Source organism: Panthera onca, chromosome D2, assembly GCF_046562875.1.
Source record: "Panthera onca isolate mPanOnc1 chromosome D2, mPanOnc1 haplotype 2, whole genome shotgun sequence".
Lineage (NCBI taxonomy): Eukaryota > Metazoa > Chordata > Mammalia > Carnivora > Felidae > Panthera > Panthera onca.
In genome coordinates, this window is record NC_138349.1 from 18,012,222 (window position 1) to 18,032,929 (window position 20,708).

Below are 20,708 nucleotides of genomic sequence, written 5' to 3' on the forward strand. Positions count from 1 at the left end.
AAGGGCAAGGGGCCTTTGGGGCCATTGAAGCAGGCCAGCCCCTCTCCCAAGCCTCGACAACACCCCTGACAAGTGGTCCTTCAGGAATGCATCCATTTTTGGAATGAACTATGGCAGCAGCTGAAAGGCTCTTAGCAAACTCTGGCTAGCAGTTCAGGGCAGAGATGAAGAATACTGTGTCCGATGAGAAATCCGGAGGGAATTTAGGTAGACCAAATGTAATTACCCAGCCTGGCATCTGGCTAGGGCGCCAGCTTTAACAGCCCCACCATAATTCCAGCTGATGGCAGTGACACCTTCTGATGAGAGTCTTGTCGACTGCAAGCTGCTCTTTAGCAGGACGTCACTAATACACTGTGACGGGAAAAATCGGATACAGATGTTTTCACTCAGAAGGTTTTGGAAACGCTAAAGTCCCATCTTCTCCTCAAGGAGAAGGGGCATGCACTTCCACTCAGGAATAAAGCCAAAGGGCCTTAACGCAGGGGCCGGCCTGATCCGGGCCTCAGTACAACATCCTTTTCTAGGGTGCTTTCCAAGTCAGCGCTAGATTTCAGTGCCCCCCCACCCCCCCCCGCCCCACTCCGTGAGGTTTGGACAGCCCCAGCCTTCAACTGCCCACAGCTGGTGGAGTGGCCCTGGACACACAGGGTCAAGCAAGCCCCAGAGCAGGGCGATGGGGAGCGATGTAGCTCCAGTGCGGAGCATAAGTCTGTCTACTCCTGCGGGAAAGACAAGCGCCCCAGGTCTAGGGGATGCGGTGATGAGCAAACTTGAACAGGTGCCCGTCCTCGTGGAGCTTCCAGACTTTACCAAAGCAGTCACACCCACACAGTATACAGTGTCAAATTGTAAATAGTACAAAACTGCAGTGCTCTGAAAGGAACAGGCCCAAACCTATGAGAGGGTCTAGAGGAGGGGGCTGGGGTCGGTTGAGACTTCCAGGAAAGCAGCTGCTGAAATGGGAGGTAGGAGCGAAAGAAGTTTATTGAATGGTAACCCCTGTGGAAGATGGGCAGGGGAGGAGGCAAGATGGGGGGAGGGAAAGGCTTCAGACCATCCTGCAGATCTGACACCGCCGAAAGCAAAGGAGAGCCTCAGATCACATCACCGATGTGACCGAGTTTCGGCCAACCCAGGGAAGAGCTCTGGGGCAAAGCCGACTCCAATCCATTAGAGGAAGCCCACACTGGGCCGAAACGGCCTGGCCCTGGGACCTCTGCTGTGCTCAGTCAACGGCTGGGGGCTGCCCCGGAAGAGGATGCCTCAGTTCTGATGCTGAGCCGGGTACCTGCATGTGCCAATACCTGGAGAGAGCGCATTCCTGGGAGCTTGCTGGCTGCACCCCCGTGGTGGCCACAAGACTCAACTCATCTCAGGGCCTGGAGAGGGAGTCCCAAAGGCACTGATGAGGAATGAAGGATGCACTGGGAGTAAAGGGGGAGGGTGGGAGCTGGGAAAGAGACTCCAGGCAGGTGCAAAGGCCATTTATCTGGAGTGGCAGGCTGGTGGGCGAAAGAGAAAGCAGTGTGTCCAGAGGGGAGAAGGACGGAAGGAGGGGAGCCGGGGGAGGGGGGAGGCAGACATCAGATCATGCTGGCCGTGTGGATCGTCATAAGGATCTGGTTTTCTGTTAGCTATGTGGCTTTGAGTAACTAACTTAACTGACATTTAGTTTCCTAATATTGTTCCCAACGGGAACAATAACATATGCTTTGTAAAGTTAATGTGAGGATTAAGTGAGATTATACATATTGGGCTTTTAATCTAGTACTGGGTACGTGGGCAACACTTGATGCATGCTGGGTATTACAGAAAACTTAAGTGGAAAGGGAGAAAAATGGACTTGCTTTTGTATTTTCTTTTCAAAGGTTTTAAAGTTTAATATGCTGGCATTTGAACAAACTGTAAGTGAGATTTCTCAATTTCCTCCCCACCAAAAGCAGGGTACTACCCCAATCCTCAATTAATGGAACTTCAGGCATACAAATAAGTTTAGAACCGAACACTTAACATCAGCAAGTCAGAGCTGAATTCCTAATAGATAGCCTGTAACGGGAAAAAATGTCCAGGAGAAATCTACAGATCACAGGAGCTCTTAGGTAGAATAGCACATTACAAATGAGAATGTGGCCACACAGAGCAGGACAGCTTCTATAGAACAGCAATATTGAAAATACAGATATCTTCTCCAATCTCACCTGTTTATGTGAGTCATCCTTCAGACACCTATTTTCAGATGATTCCAGACAACATCACAACGTGATGAAAAATGAAAGCTGGCTGTAGTTGCTGAAACCAAGCTGACTTGGTTGCTATAGAAAAATTTTTCCTAGATGGTCATTTTCTTTCTTTTTTTTTTTTTTTTTTTTTTTGAAAAGTAGGCGAGCATGTGCTAACAGACTAAGGAATATTTTCTAAATTCACATCCACATGATCGGAAATGGCTAAAAATAAGCCGAGGCCCTACACGACGGGCCTTGAGTCTGTATGAGTTTGGAATAACCCTCCCCATGGGGCAAGAGGAGGACAGCGTCTTGTAAGGGGATGTATTCACGATGGACTAGCTTCGTGGAGGGGCAGTTAGCAAAAGCACGGGTCACTTCACGACTGTGAGGCCCCCACCATGCTTGCCACTGTGTCAAAATCCCGTCTCCCCTTAAAAAGATAAATCCTACAGCTGCTGTGTCATGAACTCACGCACGAGTCCTTTTGACTTTTCGGCATCGAGCAAATACGCAAAGCTATTACTTTCCGCTGTTTATCCCCTGGTATATTCCGTCTGAGATGATTCTGACTGCCTCCGACACTTAGGGGAGTGAATGGAGTGGAAAATATCCGGCCTCCGCTCGTGGAAACCTTGAGATGAGATACTGATGATATCACGCAAAGGCGCCGCAAATGTGCGCGTTCTCTGGTGTTTTCCCTTTTCGAGCTGTGATCAAGCAAACGTGAGGTTTCTACAGCCACCCAAACAAAAACATCTTTGAGAATTTGAAAGTCTTCCACAAATCAACTTAGATTATCATTCCCACCCCCACCTAAGCTCCTGAACTTCTCTTGCATATTTCTTTCCTGTGCCAAAGCTTATCAACTCTTAGGTCATCTTGATTTGTCAGTAACTGCTTGGATCATAGGGTTGAACCGAAACAGATTGGACAGCAATTTCTTCATTCAGACAAAAAAAAAAAAAGTCTGACGAGAAAGTTCCTTGTGTCTCCCAGTGGAATAGCGTGGTCCACCTTTGCTCATACGTTGTATGTTAGTATTGACTAACTTCTCAAAACAAATGTCTTTTTTTTTTTTTTTTTTCAGAAGGGTTGCTACCCGATGGAATTGCTCTGTGCTCTGAACCTTTCATTACAGTGAGTCATACGGCAAGTAATTTTTAAAAACCCTCCCAAGTTTTCTGTTTTGCTATAGATTTGCCAAGAACTCTTTCAGTAAAATAGGAGTTAACAGAGAAAAAAAAAAAGGCCTCTTAGTTCTGTGCAGAATAATTAAATTTGTTTAAAAATATACGGTTCTGTGCAAATGTAAGATTCTGTGAAAGACTTGTGCTCAGCGTAGACTGGGTCGCACAAGGGTTCGTGGTTATTGGTGGCTCACTGGTTCACGCAGCCACATGTGGCAAGCTGAGTCTTGGGAGGCCAGGAGGGAGACTGGCTAGTGTTAGCCACATCCGGGAACCCACGCCATGACTTCCCGGTCCTGCACAGAAACAGGTTTCCACCACGGGAATGGCAAGGGCTCTTCCAAAGGCAAAAGAAAGACAGGCACTGATGTGGACTTTGATTTTGCTCTCTGTAATTAAAAACCCAATCATCAGGCATGTGAAAGTCAGAGTTTTGACCTTCTGCCAGGTAGGGAAGGAGGGCTTTGAAAGCCGTGATTGGTTTCGTTCTAAGCAAGCCTTATGAAAACGGTTTTTCAAATCAAGTCAGTGCAATTCAAGATTGGGAAACGCGAAAATCACAACGGTATGACTTCTGCAGACGTTACGGTAGCTCCTGCCAGGGTGGTTAATGTTGAACGTGTTCTGGGAGGCACGAGGCTAGGGACAGCGCCACTGGCTATCACCTCACACGAATGGGCAGCCGGCCGGACGGCCGGACGGATGACAGACAGCAGCGGTGAGAGAATCTCTGCGCTCACAACCATCTTGTTCCCGGGACGCAGTGTGCAACAGACCCTTTCGTGCTAGGCCACGGCCCGCTCCTGCACTCCCTTGCACCGGCCCCAGCTTCTGAGCTCCCCAAGGTCGCAGCAGATGTTAAAAACTAAAGTTGAAACCTTTAAGCTGTAATGAAGGAGTTCACAGGGTTCATAATCCCAGTACCCCACCCTGATTCTCCAGCGATCCCGCTGAAATCTTTCAAACAGTCCTCAGCACTAACACGGTGCAGGCAACGCGTGTTGAACACGCCGATCTGCCCATGATTACCCTCGGCTGCTGTAAAACAATCTCACTCCTCGAGTGAATGCAGGCTGCAGCAACAATGGTGTTATTGACTTGTTGCTCCAGCTCTATTTAGTTATTACCCTCGGGGCCACAATCAATAGACTTTGCACCAAGTCAGCCTAATAAATCCCAGGCTCTCACTGGAGGTTTGCCAGGAACGGCAAGAAAATCTATGGCAGGGAAACTCTTAGAGCGCAAAGAGAGAAAGCTGCACTGACAGCTGTATAAATTAATTAACAAGGAACTGTTTATTCTTCTAAAAGATCGGATCGCACATTTATCATCATTGAAGAATTCACAGATAGACTATCGCAAAATTATCTGGCGATCTAAAACACTCCTGCAAATTTGGATGCGCACACAAAAGAGAGACCCGTGTTCTTCAGCAGCTCGTTTCTGTCTTTATTATATTTTCATTTCCTTGACTTACACATTTGCCTAGTTTGCACTAGTTCTGATCAGCCTACCATTTCCAGCTCACTTGGAGAAATGCAGCCTGTCTTCATAATTCTTTAAGCTTATGGCGGAAACAGTCAACACAATGACAATAAAATGTTGATCATTAACGTTGCTGTGCTCCGGGGTTGGTTGTTGTTTTTTTCACCTGCTGTCGGGAATTTGAATCTTGCTTGTAATGCAACAGTGGAGGGAAAAATGCTTTAGGTGATACAAACACTAAAAGGTCATGGAAGTAAATGCCAGGTTATTTCAGATTGTTGTGAAAGAATTCTAGAGTATTCTAGATACCTAATAAGCAACTGGCGTAAAGATTCCGTGGCAAGGATTCTATTGCTTTAAGACACCTTGCGCTAAGCTTGGGTACGAGACAACCTTCTTCCATAGACTGAAAACGAATGCACAAGATCGATGCGGCTCTTGGAGCATATTTGCTACTGCGGTGGTACCTTCTAGAATCCTTACAGAAAACTTTTCTTTTTTCCCAATTCTGTCTACACTACTATAGAACCTGTAGCTTGATGGGAAAAAAAAAAAAGTTTTTTTAAATGGTATGCGATTTCAGTTTTTAAATTCAAGGGTGGGAGTGTTAGAAATGGTCTTTAAACAGAATCACAACATCCAACCTCAAATATCACTCAGCAGATTGGCCAACGCTTGGTGAAAGTCTATTAGCTACAAGGCACTGAAATAGCCATTGACTGGCTGTGACACAGACATCATTGTTCCCAGGCGTGGAAAGCTTATTTCATTGCTTCGGTCTAGCCTGGGATATGTCAGCCCTACTGCATGTTAACACACTCCTGTGAACACAAAAGGGCACAGCAACCCCCTCAAACACGTACCCTTTAACTCCACAGGCCCTCAGGAGGTGGGGCGGGGGAGGGCACCTACATGCGCACACATGAAACCCGTTTTATTGTGGGACTGCTAATTGTGTTGTCCCAATAATTTATTGCCTCTTATAAATGGTTTCCAGGTAATAAGAGTTAATTGACTCAAGAGACTTTCATCCATTGCAATTATCTCCTAATATTGTACATTGGGCTCATGCACCTTCTATTCATCAGGTCAAATGTATCATCTGAATAGATGCATTAAAAAAATGGAACTTGAAGTCATCATCCCAAACTTATTTCTAAATATGCTCACAAAAGGTTGTTCATCCTCTGATGATTTACTACCCTAAGCACAATCTGGCCTTGAGCTTGGAGACTGGTCAGAGCCACCAGAGTTCACCCACTTGACTCCCGTCTCATTTTCTGTGAGAAGACCACGGTTCAGAAGGGTAAGCGGTGGTCCTGGGGAGCCCCTGGACCGTCAGTGGCAGAGGTGGGCCTGGGTCATAGATTCTCGCCATCTTTTTCTTGCATTCTCAAGTTTCAAGTGAGACAGAACATAGTTATGAGAAGAACCTTTGACCAAACAGAGATACAGGGGAGCTTTTTCTAGCATTCATGCCTTTGCCTCAGCCCATTTCTGCTTCCCTCTCTCCAGCAAAATAGCTGTGCCCTCATCTCTAGACCTGAACATTCAGCCTCTTTTTGTGACATCTTCTCTAATATCCAACACATTAAAATGTTTCAGTTCAGCTTCCATGGCCTTAGAGCCCAATGGCATGTGCATTATGTACCTATATCTGTTGCTACTCATTGCCTTGCCTCGGCCAAGTCACTCATTGTCTCTGAGACTAAGATATCTTCTCTCCCAAATGAGAGAGTTGGAGAGAAGATTTCTAAGATTTCCTATCAGCTCTAAGACCTCGGATTTACGCCAAAGGCCACTCATGGGTTTTCATGCCTCATCATGTTTGCATGGTCCTTCTTACTGCTCCCAGTGTCTTCACGCTCACTAGCTCTCTGCTGCCTGCCCCAGGTAAGATGTTCCATCCTGACAAAGACACTATGCCTTAACCTATGGGCAGAACAGCACTGAAAAGAATTTTGAGCCTGGGGAAAAATCTCAATTCAAGCTCTGAGGATCCCTCTTGGTCCTCTCTTCCAGCATGCAGACCGTGCTAGATGGGCAGTCATTCACTCTTATGGCTATAGAGTTGTCGTTGTTTTTTTTCCCCCAATAACCGTGTCTTGCCAGGCACCAGGGGCACTTCTTGCCACACTGAGATGGGCTGAGGCCTGGGCACCTTCCAAGCATACCCTCAGCCAGGTTGAGGTGTGTCTAAGCATCACTTTTTAAAAATGTTTATTTATTTTGGAAGAGAGAGAGAGAGGCGCAGAGAGAGAGAGAGAGAGAGGGAGAGGGAGAGAGAGAATCCCAAGCAGGCTCCATGCTTGGCACAGAGCCCAATGCAGGGCTCGATCTAACAACCAAGAGATTATGACCTGAGCCGATATCAAGAGTTGGACATTTAACCAACTGGGCTACCCAGGCACCGCAGCATTTTTTTCTTCCATTGTTTAATGCTGTGGGTGGAAGGATAGGGCTAGCATAGGATAGTTTGTGGGGTGGGCTTGCGCCTCTGGAATTTGTTACTGTAGGGGACTCTAGGGTTCTGGCCTCTATGATCTGAAGTAGCAGACGCATAGTTCACTTTTAGCTTGATCCATGGTGGAAAAGGGAGAAGAACGTGATGGGAGCAAGCACACATCCTTTGTGTGGCAACTGGATACCAGGTGCCATGGACTTTTCCGTACAGGGGAATGCTTTTCTTTAACGCATTCAGTAACACTGGAAAGTTGGTATCATTATCCCATTTTAGAGATGAGAAAACTAAGGCTTGGAGAGGTTACGTGACTCATCTAAGGTCACATGGGTGGCCAAGGATCAGCTCCTTGTCTTTTGACAGAAAGGTCAGTCCTTTTTCTATTATGCCTTCCTTCTGCCCCAAAGGCCTGGAGATGGCAGGGAGGTAAGCGACAAGTATAAGTTATGGTGATTAAATCACTACCTAATTGGTTATTTTTACATCCAATTAATAGGCTTACTTTATGAGCTACAGAGTTACACTCTATGGCTTGCAGCCTAGAACTTCTGACAGATAAAGTGGCTCTCCTGCTGTGAAAGTTGACTCTGCCCATCCTGCTCTGATTGGTCAAGGGGCTCTCAAGGTGGACTGGGTTGAGGCGTGTCTTAGTGGATGACCACATCATTCCACAGTTCTTCTTCCTTTAAACACAGTTGTATAATTGGATACCCATATGCAAAACAAACAAACAAAAAAGAGAGAACTGGATCCTTATCTCACACCATATATAAACATTAATTCAAAGATGGATCAAAGACCTAGATGCAAGAGCCAAAACCATAAAGATCTTGGAAGAAAACACGGGGGTAAATCTTTGTGACCTTGGATTTAGCAATAGATTCCTGGATATGATATCAAAAGCAAAAGAAAAAAAAAAAAAGACTATACTGCATCAAAATGAAAAACTTTTGTGCTTCAAAGGACACCATAAAAAGATAACTCGCAGAATGGGAGAGAATATTTGTACATCATATAGCTGGTAAGCAACTTGTATCTAGACCTTACAACTCACCAATAAAAAGACAATTAACACAGCCACAAAATGAGAAAAGAATCTGGGTAGACATTTCTGTACAGAAAATATGCAAATAGCCAATAAGCGCATGAGAAGACCATTAGTCATGAGAGGAATGCAAATCCAAACCACAATGAGGTACCACCTCAGACTCATGAGTACGGCTATAATCGAAAAGATAACACCAAGTATTGGTGAGGATATGGAGAGATCACACCTTCACGCACCGTTGTGGGAATACAAAATGGCACAGCTGCTTTGGAAAACAGTTTGGCAGGTCCTCAAAAAGTTAAAACAGGAATTACCCTTTGACTCAGCATTCTGCTGCGAGGTTTATGCCCAAGAGAAATGAAAACATACGTCCACACAAAAACTTGTACGTGAATGTTCGCAGCAGCATTAGTCACAATAGCCCAAATGCGGAAAAATCCCGAATGCCCGTCGACTGATGACCCAAATGCTATCAAGGATAAACAGAATGTGACATGTGATGCGGCCATAAAACAGAATGACATACTGACACCCAGTACAGCATGGGTGAACTTGGAAAACACACCGAATGAACGAAGCCAGTCACAAAATATCATATATTATATGACTCCATTTCTATGAAATGTCCAGAATGGTCCATAGAGAAAGTAGATTAGTGGTTGCTTCGGGCTGGGGAATGGTGAGATTAGGGAGTGATGGCTAAAAGTTACGGGGCTTCTTTACGAGGTGACAAAATTGTGGGGATGGTTACACATACCTGTAATGCACAAAAAAACCATTGAATCATGCACTTTACATGGGCGAATGGTAGCGTATGCGAATCATAGCTGAAAAAAAAAAAAACAACCCTTGAAACAAACCAAAACATGACTGTGCCTTAAGTACTGCAATCGGGGGGCAGCTCCTTTGCCGTGTAGCAGCCAAATCCTACCGTCCATCCCTTTCCCTGATCCAAGGGGCTGCCCCAATGGGGTAGGTATGCCACTCATTTCAGGGGTGTCTTCTCCATGTATCCTTTGAGGATGGAGACAAGGAGCTACATGCTACTTGTTCGGCCCTATGCTAAGTGCTGTGCAGAGATGACCTCATTTAAATCTTACAACTGCTCTCCAAATACATATAGTTCCCATCTCCATTTAGACATGGGGAAATCGAAGGAGTTTAGGTAACCTGTTCAAGGTCACATAGCTAGGAAGTGGCAGCTCCTGGGTTTGAACCTGAGTGCGTGTGACTTCAGAATTGGGCACACGGGGGGCCTTGGTTACCTATGCAAATGTGACACCGCCTGGCAAGGGGGCAGCGTGCGTTCACGGAAGCCTCCCCTTCCCTTTGGGGCTTGGGGAACCCCGAAGACCTCTCCATTCTAACCGACCCAAAGTGTTCTCTGGCAGAGCCAGAAACTTCTTTAGAGAGAAGCTAGAAACGTCTTTAGAGAGAAGCCCCATCCATCCCGTTTATTGTTAAAACAAGTTATTTAAAAATGGAGGGGGGTTCGCTTTCCCCAGCTGTTGCAGCTGACGGTTTGAACCCATCTTTACACGTATTTGTTTCTGAAAACCAGTTTGTTTGTGGTTAGGAAAAACATACTCATTGAATTTTAAGGAGTTATTTCTCTAAACATGTGGCAGAAGTAGGATGTTACGAGATTTCACGATGGAATTAATTTTCGTTTCCAGAAACATTTGGAGTTAATTACTCCTGTTCACGAGGCCTCGTCTTTTAGCCAAATTTTTGTTTTCGTGTCAAACCAGAAGACTCGCTATACAATATACAAGTTAACACTTGGATGCAGGGTGCCCATCTCTCGCAGTGTGATCGGAGGCCAGTCACTTGCCTCTCCGGGCACCAGCGTGCTGCCGGAGTCCAGTAACTGTGGAATATACTCGTCAACCACGTAATATGAGTGGTTTGGATCAGATCAGAGGTTGCCAACTGACAGCCCGTGGCCAGATCCCACCTGCCAGATGTGCTGGTTTGGCCGGCTCAGTTTTTAATTACAAAAAAAAAAGCGGGGTTTTTTTTTTTCTTGCCAACATTTACAAACGGGGAGGTTTGTAATCTAAAATTCAGGCATTCTGGAAAACCCAGAAGGTCTGGCCTCAGTAGGCCCACATCACATTTCCCCCCTCCGGCAGTGGAATGGATTCGAAGGCGAAGGTGGAATCGAAGGTGCCATTTCAGCGAGGCACCTACTCTCCCGTTTTCCTCCTCACCTCTGTCCCACCTGTGCTACCTGCCTGGTTCCTAGGGGCAGCTGGGTATGCCCCCCTCTGAACTGAATCTTTTCTCAGGTTCCTGCCTGCTTTTCCAGGCTATGCTCTACGCTCTGTAGTGTTCCAACAGGAAGGTAGAAAGGAGATGAGACACCAGGACCTTGCTATCTACTTCTCCAAATACTACGCAGAACAATGGGATGCACGGATGGGCGCCCATGGCACAAGGCGAGAAAAGCCCCAGTGAGCACCACTTTGGGCCTCACCTTGACACCACACCTGCAGCAGAACCTTCGGAGACACCTGGAGGCCTTTAGCTCTGACCACAGCTCTACCTTGCCCAGGACCTCCAGCTCATGGATGGATGTGCCTCCAGGTGTAAACGAGGAGGCTGCTGTTGGCTTCTCGCTAATGACGGGAAGACAGGGAAATTCCATGGTTTCAGCTCACGTTCCAAATGGACTTGGATTGCAAGTCAACTCATTTCCTTCCTTAGAGAACTGAAGACAGATCCTGCGAGCGAAACGACAAACCCTCGCCCGACACCATCAGAAGAAGCACACGTCTTTCCATGCACACGAAGTCTTTGCTTCTTCGTTGCGGTGACTTCATAATGAGGCCCCTGAGATGGTCGCACCCTGCACGGGGCACAGGCAAGGCCCTGTGTTCTGTATTCTCAAGTCAGCAGGGCTGCGGGGGTGATCTGGGTTTTCATCTGGCTTGTGGATATAATTAATTGCCGGTTTCAGCTCTCCCGACTTCACACAGAAATTACTTGGAGTGTGCATGTTATTTCTTTTTTCTAGCCCTCCCAGCTTTTCTTCTAAGAAATGAGTAATTGTCAGTCCTACAGAGCCAGAATTACTTCCTAATGTGATTTTTTAAAACTTCTTATTTTGAAATAATTCCAAACTTAACAGGAAAGTTGCAAGAATAATCAAATGAGCTCCTATATGCTTCACTGAGATTTCCTGATTGTTATTATGTGGCCCCATAAGCTTCACCATTTTCTCTCTCTCTGCACATATGCACATTTCATTGGGGACCACTGGAGAGTCAGCTGCGGACGTCATGCCCCTTTACATTACCAGAACACATTTACCAAAATCAGGAAATTTAACAATGATATAATGCTAACATCGAATCGACAGCCTGCATTCTAATTCTGCCACCTGTCCCAATAATGTCCTTTATGGCTCCCCTGCTACCCTTGTCCCTGCACCAGGACTCAGTCTAGGGTGGTGCACTGCATTTAGATGTCTAGTTTTCACGTCCCTTTGATCTCCTTGAATCTGAAATCCTAAATGTGGCTTTAAAGATGTCTTCTCTATGGCACCAGAGAATCAGAACACAGAGAGGTGGGCGGTGGAAACATGCAAGAAAAGAAAAAAAACTCCCCAAATGTAACGGCAAGCCGGTCAGTGGGGGAAGACTGAACGCTCTCTTAGGCTTTAGCAGTTGCCCAGGAATTGTGTTACATGCTTAAAGTCGACAGGGCACTGGCCAAGTTAAGAGTCTTCCATTTTGGTCGTATGCTTTCTTCCAGAGACAACTGCCACGTCCCGCACTAATCGCCCCGAAGTCTCTCCCGATAAAGCACTCTGTGGAGCCTAATTACATTTCCAGGGTGACGGAGCAGCTACCCCCCCAGCCCCGTGTCTCACAAAGCATCTAAATCATGCCATTATACCACAACAATGGATTCTCACACTCGTCATGCAATTTGTTTTAATTATGTAAATCACTTCATCCTCTTTTCAAATATCTGCGGGGAGCTGTAAGCCACCGCAGGTCAAAATAGGATGTGGAACATGAGAGCTAGGGACAGAGAGAAGCCGAGGGACTCCTGGCATGGTCCTGGTGGTCACCCATCATACGATGCTGGGGCACCGAAATCCCAGAAAAGGTATCGAGGTGTGAGGGGGAAGCGATGCGGAGTCCCCCTTCGGGGACAACGGTACCTCGCAGCACGTGGTGATGCATTTTATCTGCGATCTGGGGGACAGCAGGACCCCAACAGATGCCATGTCTTCATTCCACCACACATTCTGCAGCTGCCCCATCCACTGCTGCTGAGCCCGATCCAGTGACAAGAGAACCGGGTGTCACCCAAGCGCTGGAAAAGTCACCCTCTCCAAGGTGCCTAGTGATAAGACTGGTCCCTGGGTGCCCAGGACATCCTGGGTTTTACACCATCTAACCATGTCTTGTATGGACGTAGTGTTTAAAATAAGTAGGTTAAATGTCCCCCTGATTTTCAAACAATTTTTTAAATTCCTATGTTTTCATTGTAACTAAGAAAAGCGGGAGAATATGGAGCAACAGGAAGAGAGGAAGGAAGGGAGGGAGGGAGGAAGGCAGGCAGGCAGGCTGGCTCCCTCAGTTGAATACCTTGAAACAAACGCATTTAACCTTAAACGGTATTTGCTCCCATTGTTCCAGCACATTCTACGCTGTTGTTATTAGTTTATGCCTCCTTGCTCTCAGGACTAGGACAAATATATCTTGTATAACACACTAGAAGGTTTCTCCACTGTGCTTTGAATCTGACAGCTTGCACTGCACATTCAGCCCTGAATAGGCACTTGCTTCCTTTTAGGCACTGAGTCTGCAGGTAGGGTTTGTTGTCCCCACATAAAGGCAGGATAGCCAAATGGCTAAGAGTATGGGTTCTGTGGTCAGACCATCCGGATTCAGATCCCCAAATACCCTCTTACTAGTTGTATGACTTTGGGCCTTGGGTTTACCATCTGTAACAGGACAGGAGTACTTACCCCAAAGGTTGTGAGAATTAAAATAACACATATAAAAAAGTTGAGCACAGTACCTGGCAGATTGTAACATTCAGTGAATACTATGATTATTATGACAACACGGTTTGAAAAGTCAGTTTTGAGCCACAGATTAAGAAGCTGATAGATTTCCCTTTTAAAGGATAAAACTTCAAAAAATAAATAAATAAAGGATAAAACTTCATACTGGAAAACAGTAGTTTTCAAGCTCTGTTTTGAAGGCTATGTAATACATATGGAGCAAGATTTAAAGAACTAATAACACCTGAATGCGATATTGTTATTTCTTTTTCACTAAACCACAAGTGGTGGGAATCTTGTCCTGTTTCCTTTTTCTCTTCATGGCTTCAAGAAAAGAAAATCCTTGGTTCCATCTCGTTTAATTTAACTGCCACTAATCCAGTCTCACGGCATCTTTTTTTTTTTTAATGTTTATTTATATTTGAGGGAGACAGAGACAGAGTGCAAGTGGGGGAGGGGCAGAGGGACAGAGAAACACAGACTCGGAAGCAGGCTCCAGGCTCTGAGCTGTCAGCACAGAACCCGACGTGGGGCTCGAACTCAGGAACCTTGGGATCGTGACCTGAGCCGGAGTCGGATGCTTAACCGACTGAGCCACCCAGGTGCCCCCCAGTCTCACAGCATCTTAAAACACTTACACCTACTTAGAATATCTATGTTATCTTAAGTTTCTTTTTCCCAAAGGAAAAAGTTAATGAAGAGGCATACAGGACATATTTTCCAGGATCCTTTATTGAAAGCCATCACTCTCCTTCCTCGTTAGAACAGGGATCAAGTGAGAGGTTTGAGCACTTTCTGCTAATCTGAAGTTGGCATTTTTCTCCCCTCTTTGAAGGACGCCAACACTTTCTTCTTTCCAAAGGGAATCTGGGTGCTGGTTTTCCTGCTGCTATTATTTGAATGCAACGGTTTCCTCTCTGGGTGAGGCTGCCTGGAACAACCAGCAGGTAAGAATCAGACACCAATCGCTTACAGAGACAGCCTCTTTCTAACCACCAGGTCTAAACGTGTATTTGAACCTAAGTTTATAAACCAGCTTTTACTGGAATTTAGTGAGGCTGATAAACAGAGATGTCAAGTAATTCTGTAATAATAATGTTTATCTTCGAGAGCACTAGTTTTTCATTATTTATGTAGAGTGCACACGCTTGATGCATGGCCTACAGTCATTTGTTAACTTCAATTTTTGTTGCTTTCTACAAAACAACTTTATTGCCCAAGGTTTCCTTTCATGCTTAACCTGCGCGGTCGTGTGCCAGCTTTCTGTAACATGTTCTACGACATCTGTGTGGTCTGACCCTGGCTCCCAGTTCTGCCCGCACACCTCCTACTCGCTTCCTTCTCTTGCCTCTCCAGACACACTGGCCTAATGCTCCTCGATCTCTGCATACCACCTCCCACCACAGGGCTCTTGCATAAGCTGTTTTGTATGACAGGAGCATCTAGGTTAACGCCTTTACATCTCAGCTCAAGCACTGCTTCCTCAGGAAACCTGCCGGGGACGCCCTGTTCAGGTGAAGTCTCTAGAAGAGAGGTTCTCCAGATGTGGTCTCTGGACCAGTGTCATCAGTTCCAGCTGGGGTCTTGTGAGACATGCAAATTCTCGAGGCACCTGGTGGGGGGGCGGGGCTCAGTCCGTTAAGTGCTGGTTTTGGCTCAGGTTATTACCTTGTGGTTCGTGAGATCGAGCCCCATATTGGGCTCTGTGCTGGCGGTGTGGAGCCTGCTAGGGATCCGCTCTCCGCCCCTCCCGCTCGCTCTCTGCCTCTGTCTCTATCTCTCTTGAAAATAAACATGAGAAAAAAAAGGCACATTCTCAGGCTCACCTCAGACCTACTGAATCAGAAACTCTGGGCTTACGGAGCCACACAGCCATCTGTGTTTTACAAGTCCTTCAGGCGATACTGCGTGGGAGCCATGGCAAATCCATTCTCACACGCGTGTGATTATTCGGTTAACGTCTGTTCCCCCACCGCGCAGAGGGCACGGACTGTGTCTTTTTTGCTCCCCACTGTTTCCCCAGCACCAGGCTGTGCTCTGTGCATAGCAGGTGCTCAGTAAGTATTTTTCTACCAAGAAAGCATAAGCAGATGTAACCGCTGAAAGGACAAATATTGTAGTGGGCGATACGTGTTGAAGACATAAACAGGTATTTTTAAAAGGAAGAAACAGGGGCGCCTGGGTGGCTCAGTCGGTTGAGCGCCGACTTCGGCTCAGGTCACGATCTCACGGTCCGTGAGTTCGAGCCCCGCATCAGGCCCCTGTGCTGACAGCTCAGAGCCCGGAGCCTGTTTCGGATTCTGTGTCTCCCTCTCTCTGACCCTCCCCCATTCATGCTCTGTCTCTCTCTGTCTCAAAAATAAATAAACGTTAAAAAAAAAAAAAAAAGAAGAAGAAGAAACAGAAGGGGCAAGTATTTTCACATGTTCAGTGTCATCCAGGAAGCGAAGAGACTGGTCAAGCGATGTGATGCCGTTTCCCCCACCCCCGCCTACCAAGTTAGGGAAGGTGAAAGGGAGTTAGAATACCAGCCAGGACATGGGAATAAGTGTTGTGGCACGAATGTACATCTATGCAGCTTTTCTGGACTGCAGTTTGGCATCATTCTGAAAGTTGAAAATGGCCCAGCAACACTTGGTCAATAACTCTATGGAAGCAGAACCTAGGTACACAGGTATACGGGTGGATGAGAGCATACACTGTAACACTGTCAGGATAATTTTGGAATAATGCAAATGTTCCTCAAGTAGGCATTTGTATATGCAAACTGTGGTGCATTCAAAACTCCAAATGCTATGCAACTGATACAAATGATGATGTTGAGGGGCGCCCGGGTGGTTCAGTCAGTTAAGCATCTGACTTCAGCTCAGGTCATGATCTCACGGTTCGTGAGTTCGAGCCCCGCGTCGGGCTCTGTGCTGACGGCTCGGAGCCTGGAGCCCGCTTTGGATTCTGTGTCTCCCTCTCTCTCTGCCCCCCCCTGCGTGTACCCTGTCTCTCTCTGTCTCTCAAAAATGAATAAACGTTAAAAAATATTAAAAAAAACGATGATGTTGAGATGAACTAATTGATGTGGGGCAATGATGACCACGATATTTAGTAAAATGAAAAAAGCTCATGTAATTAAAAATGTGTATCTATGTAAGTATCCTGAGGAAAATGTCTAGGCATACATCCAGCAGAAAGTTTTTAATAGTGTGATTATAAGTGATCTTTATTTTCTTCGCAGTGTCCTATAGTTTTCAAATTTTTAAATACATTACTGAATATAATAAAAAAACTTAAAAGAGAACATTTTATTTTATTTTTTAAATTGTTTTAATACTTAATTTAATTTTTTTTTTGTTTTATGATGATGATTATTTTTCAGAGAGCACGAGCGGTAGAGGGAGAGAGAATCTTTAAAAAAATTTTTTTTAACGTTTTTATTTTTTTTTGAGACAGAGAGAGACAGAGCGTGAGCAGGGGAGGGGCAGAGAGAGAGGGAGACACAGAATCCGAGGCAGGCTCCAGGCTCTGAGCCATCAGCCCAGAGCCCAACGCGGGGCTCAAACTCACGGACCGCGAGATGGTGACCTGAGCTGAAGTCGGACGCTTAACCGACTGAGCCACCCAGGCGCCCCGAGGGAGAGAGAATCTTAAGCAGGCTCCACGCCCAGCACAGAGCCTGACGTGGGGCTCGATCTCAACACCCTGAGATCGTGACCGGAGCTGAAATCAAGAGCCTGACGCTTCACTGATTGAACCACCGAGGTGCCCCAAAATAGAACAGAATAAACACCGACTTCAGCGTAAGCAAGATAGAACCAGGAAGGAAAAGCAAGATAGAACTAGGTTGTTTTTTTTAAAACAACCAGCTAAAGGTAATTCTCAAACTATGACTCTTCTGCCTCATTCACTGTTCTGGATTAACCACGTCACAAGACCTCTCCGTTCCTACAGACAATCACGAGTTGCCTACAGCTGGCTACAACGACGGACACATCAAATACTAGACGCACTGATTGGGAATAAATAGCTGGTGACCAACAAGCACACATGCACGCTGAGTCCAAGAATTTCTGGCACGGAAGAGGAACAATCCCTAACCTTAACTAAGAATTCCGGAGGGTGCCGTATCCACGAGGGGGTGAGCACTGGTCCCTCGCGCCGCACGTTGGCATCAGCCTGCGGGGAATGTCTGAATGTCCAGCAGTGGTGGAGACAATGTTATTGTTGCCTTTTGCGACCCTTCCTTCCGTCTTTCCCTTTTTCTCTCCCAAGAGAACTTGATACAATGCTCCAAAGTCCCACAATCAGTGAAGCAGTGAGACTGATGGCAGTGGGACTAACTGCCATCCAGAACATTAAATTCACTCCTCCAAAGCTACACGGACAAGCTTGCAGGAAAAGTGGCAAGAACTCAAGAAAACCCATCACCTCACTGCAGGTGGAGCGTGTAAAATTGCGCTTGGACATGAGACTTGTAGCAAAGGCCACTGGTACCAAGTCAACCAGGAGGCCCCCTGCTCAGCCATTCATTCTCTACTAACCAAAGTGGCACCGCTAATGGGTTTCTGAGCCCTGTCCCTATGCCAAGTGGCAGGCAGTGTCTGGGTACAGAGTTTTCAGTGCCCGAGGGCAGGGGCGTTGGCTAATGAAAAACATCCTCTGGATGTGGCTCTCAATTCTTTTTTTTAAAACTAGCCTTCCCCTGGATCTTTTGGTTGTGATGAGCTGGACCAGTGATATTTAAATGTCTTGATCCATTACCCGTGTGTGAGGAGTGGTCCTGAAATTTCAAGGGCACTGCTGTCCAGGCCTGGCATTTCCATCAATTCTGGGGGCGGCCGGCAGTGAAAAGAAGCCCTGTTTTCAACTACGAACGTTCATTTTCAGCCAGTGGTGGCCTCATACTCATCAACTCTTTTCCAAGTAGATATTAATGAGAAATTCGTATACTGAGAGCTAATGATTGCATATCCTTTGCATAATTACAATGACCTGAAGCGCTTTCAAAATGCCAAATTAGCTGACTACAATCAGTCCTGTTCAAGTTATAAATCCTAATTCAAATCTCCTGCCCCAATACACTTGCAAAACCTAACTATATTTAAAGATGGATTTAGAGAGCTCAGAAAGCACTCAGTGCCTAATACAGGGCCAAAGTCACTTCGAATTCACTTTTAGAAGCCTTCACTATGGCTCCCATTCCAATTTATAGGAACCTCTCTTTGTTTGTCTTCCTGTTTCTGGATTGTTACCTCCTTTCCATTTCAGAAAATTAAAAAAAAGAAAAGCTCTCCGTCTAGTTTTGTCTAACTTCACCCCTGATTTCACTTTCTTGTTCTTTTTTTTTTTTTCTCCACTTTCTTATTCTTTTTTTTTTTTGCCTCTACCATTTATACCTTGCAGCCATGGAGGTGCGTGGAGAACAATGGCTGCAGCGTGACCGGCTCTCGCATGCCGTGTGAGCGAAGCCGCAGACATTGTACCTGCAACCCTTAAACAGACGAATGACACCTACGGCATCCATCACACCCATGGCTGGCCACCACCTAGCTAAAATCACATAGCCACCCGACACCAAAACTTTCTGATCCGTGTTATTTACCAGAAACTTTAGATAACATCTAGCAAGTTAAACTGTAATGTACCTAGTGCAACAACCATCAAAGAAGAGCCATTTAACTTTTGCGGGGAGGACAACAGGAGAAAACCTAATACTGTATAGGGCCGCAGTAAATCGATACGTTATAAAAAAATTCTTTATTGAGATCACAGAGTAGATACCCAGAAAATGAAGTAAGATAGTTTCTTATTGCACGAATGAAATTGTTACATGTATACAGATACACACATATAAAGAGATATATACATATATCCATCTAACAGATTTAATTCATATAAATGGAGAGAGAGAGAGAGAGAGAAGGAGGGGGGGAGGGAGTGGGGGAAGGCACGGAGAGGCCATCAATGGTAATAAATACAGCAACAGAATCAACAATTTCAAGACTCAATTGTGTAGGATCGAACTTATTTTTCTAGCTTATAGGATTAAAACTGGATTTCAACCTAGAGGTAACACATTGCATTGACATTAAGAATAATGTCAGGCTGTGTAAATATTTTTTTAAAAGAATACGTGGCATTATTAGCTAGAGTAAGACATAACTGTTATGTTTAAGGAAAGAAAGCCTTTATTTGTTCCCTATACAATCATAACTCAATCAACCAAACAAGGCTTCCCCCGTCCCCCCCAACCTCAAGTCTCCATTATAATGGCAGTTTTGTGTAAGCTCCTTGTTTGTACAAAAGCCTGACGATATAGTCTTGAGGGGTAATCCTAAAGCTGTTAGACCGAAATTAAAACAAATCTTACCGGTAGATCTGGGTTTTAAAGACAGCTCTGTTTAAGAGGGCCATGCTGATTATAGCAGAAGATAAGCCCCACACAATCTAAGAGTGATCACTTGAGCAAACACGGGCATGGTATTGTGATTTTCTAGTTTTTCGCCCTGCAGAAGAGCAAAGATCTCACAAGTACTTTCTCTAAAAAAAAAAAAAGCAGATTCCTCAAGACTTACAGTCATGGCATGCATTAGCCTGAGTAAGTTGACTTTATCTTTTTCTTTGACTTTAAAAAAAAAAAAAAAAAAGACAAATTAATGCTCACGTGTACAATTGGGCCATGTATCACTAAAATAGAGCCGGGCTGACAAGGAAGGGCATTCTCTATGTCTGCATTCTTAAATCAAATGGGAACTTCATCACTGTTATGGATCAGCAAACCTCTGGATCGTTTCCAACTTTTTAGTTTTTCTTAAAATAAAATCTCCTAACTGTCCCCGCTCCAACTCGCACATACCAGTAATCAACACGCCATTGATACCCTGCATTGTGATGGTCTTACCACCACCTGTTGAAATTTTAGAGGGAACTCTTTAAAAACTGTAAAGCATCTACTTCCACCTCCCTAGGTTCTAGTTCTTCACACAGCCTTCTGCATAATTTTCCTTATTGGTCTCTTCACAATCCCTCTTCTTTATTCCTGCCTCTTTTCAACCCAGCCTTAGAAGGCTCCTGTATTCCCCGTGCTACTTTTCACACGCCATCTCTCGGAAGAACATTTTTGTTTGTTTTGCGTGAGTACAGCATCCACGTTCCGTTGCCAGGCACTTCGAGAGTATCGGGGGTAGGGCAGACCCTGGAGATGCACCCCGAGCCTTCTGACCTGGGCGGCCCTGGTGTCGGGACAGTGAGGACACATGGGGCCATTAGTGGCGATCGGAGT

The 20,708-nt window shown here is 45.6% G+C and overlaps 1 protein-coding gene across 8 annotated transcripts in view; it reads right to left on the bottom strand.

The window, feature by feature from the left end:
* The window catches only part of VTI1A (vesicle transport through interaction with t-SNAREs 1A), a 348,742-nt gene that overhangs the window by 35,376 nt on the left and 292,658 nt on the right, over positions 1–20,708 (bottom strand). For 2 of the 8 annotated variants that reach the window (XM_060641498.3, XM_060641497.3), the window contains one exon: positions 14,219–14,366. The exons of the other annotated variants lie outside the window; for them this stretch is intronic. In XM_060641498.3, the coding sequence (XP_060497481.2) occupies positions 14,234–14,366 (133 nt within the window). In that variant the 3' untranslated portion in view covers positions 14,219–14,233. Of the gene's footprint in view, positions 1–14,218; positions 14,367–20,708 lie in introns of those variants that run through there. 8 annotated transcript variants of the gene reach the window in all.